Genomic DNA, 1,576 nt, shown 5'->3' with positions numbered 1-1,576 from the left:
CCTCCTGGTTCTCGTACATGCTCTCCAGAAGGCAGCAAATCCCACACGCGCTCATGCAGGATGTAGACCTGCACCTCACTGGGCAGGTCCCCACTGTCCTGGAGGTGGCCCAGGGGAGCAGTGGGGTGCAGTGTGGATTGTGCAGGGCCAGACACATGAGTTCACTCTTACACATGTGAGCTGTCGACACCGGCAGGCTCTCTGTGGTCCTGTTTGGCCTTGTTCACCTGTACTGCGGGTAAATGATATCACATCCCGTGACTTACATGCATGAGTAAAATGAAATAAGATGATGATGCTAAGTGTTTAAGTAACACATGTCACAGTAACAGTCATATTTCACCAAATAATCTCATTGCCACCATGTGCCCGAACACACAAACGCCTGCTCTGGGTCTCTGCCCTCTCTGTGGGTCCCCAACCCCAGAGCTCCTTATACAGTCAGAGCACATGCAAATAGGGCCCCTCTGCTGATAAAAGCCAGCACAGCCCCGAGCCTGCAGCTCTGGGACAGGAGCCCAGCCCCGCGATTCCCAGGGGTCCCCATTCCAGGATCAGGTCTGAACACGCACACCGCACCATGGCGTTTGGGCTCAGCTGGGTTTTCCTCGTGGCTGTTTTACGAGGTGACTGATGGGGAACAAGGGACACTAAGTACGTGAGTGGGTGTGAGTGAGGAACAGGGATGTGTGACATTTTCCTGACACTGACGTGTCTGTGTTTACAGGTGTCCAGTGTGAGGTGCAGCTGGTGGAGTCTGGGGGAGACGTGGTGCAGCCCGGGGGGTCTCTGCGACTCACCTGTGTGGCCTCCGGATTCACCTTCAGAGACTACAGCATGAACTGGGTCCGCCAGGCTACGGGGAAGGGGCTGGAGTGGGTCTCATACATTAGTGGTGATGGCAGCAGCACAAACTACGCTGCCTCCGTGAAGGGCCGATTCACCATCTCCAGAGACAACGCCAAGAACACGGTGTATCTGCAAATGAGCAGCCTGAAGCCTGAGGACACGGCCATGTATTAGTGTACGACAGACACAGTGAGGGGACTTCATTGTGAGCCCAGTCACAAACCTCCCTGAGGGAGACAGGAGGGGAGCTCAGGACACCAGAGGGCGCTCAGGGTACACACAGCACAGCACACACAGACCAGACCAGCAGCAGGTGCAGAGGGAGCTGGGGAAGGGCTTCCTGTTGGGAGCAGCGATTTCCTCTCAAATCTCTCAGCTGCCTCCCAGGAGAATTACTGCTTCTTTGTGGCTCTAATTTTCCACATTCTCACACAGACGAGAAATGATGAAGTAACCTGTCTGTAGAAGGCAGATCAGCAGGGCCTGGGGACCTTTCCTGCAGCAGTTTTCAATGTGTCCTTTCTGATTTCATGACAGAGAGACCACCTAAGGGCTTTATGTCCCGGAGGCTGGGAACTGTTTCCACACAGAATGAGACACAGCACAGTGCAGGGACCTGTGTGCTGAGCTCAGGCTCTGACCCCACAGACACACGCTGTCCCCACGTGGGCCTCCCTTCAGACAGGACAAATGGCCCACATGGGAGGACCTGTCCCTCAGGACTCTG

At 55.3% G+C, this 1,576-nt stretch overlaps 1 gene segment (V, D, J or C); it reads left to right on the top strand.

Moving 5' to 3' along the window:
- The first annotated feature begins 519 nt into the window (after positions 1 to 519).
- Positions 520 to 1,023, top strand: LOC111734300. The segment is given in 2 exon segments: positions 520 to 626; positions 728 to 1,023. Coding segments are annotated over 2 exon segments (342 nt in total).
- Positions 1,024 to 1,576: the final 553 nt, after the last annotated feature.

This window comes from Pteropus vampyrus, unplaced genomic scaffold (genome assembly GCF_000151845.1).
Source record: "Pteropus vampyrus isolate Shadow unplaced genomic scaffold, Pvam_2.0 Scaffold953, whole genome shotgun sequence".
Lineage (NCBI taxonomy): Eukaryota > Metazoa > Chordata > Mammalia > Chiroptera > Pteropodidae > Pteropus > Pteropus vampyrus.
Note: the sequence above shows the minus strand (reverse complement) of the source record. Positions and strands in the feature narration are given on the sequence as shown.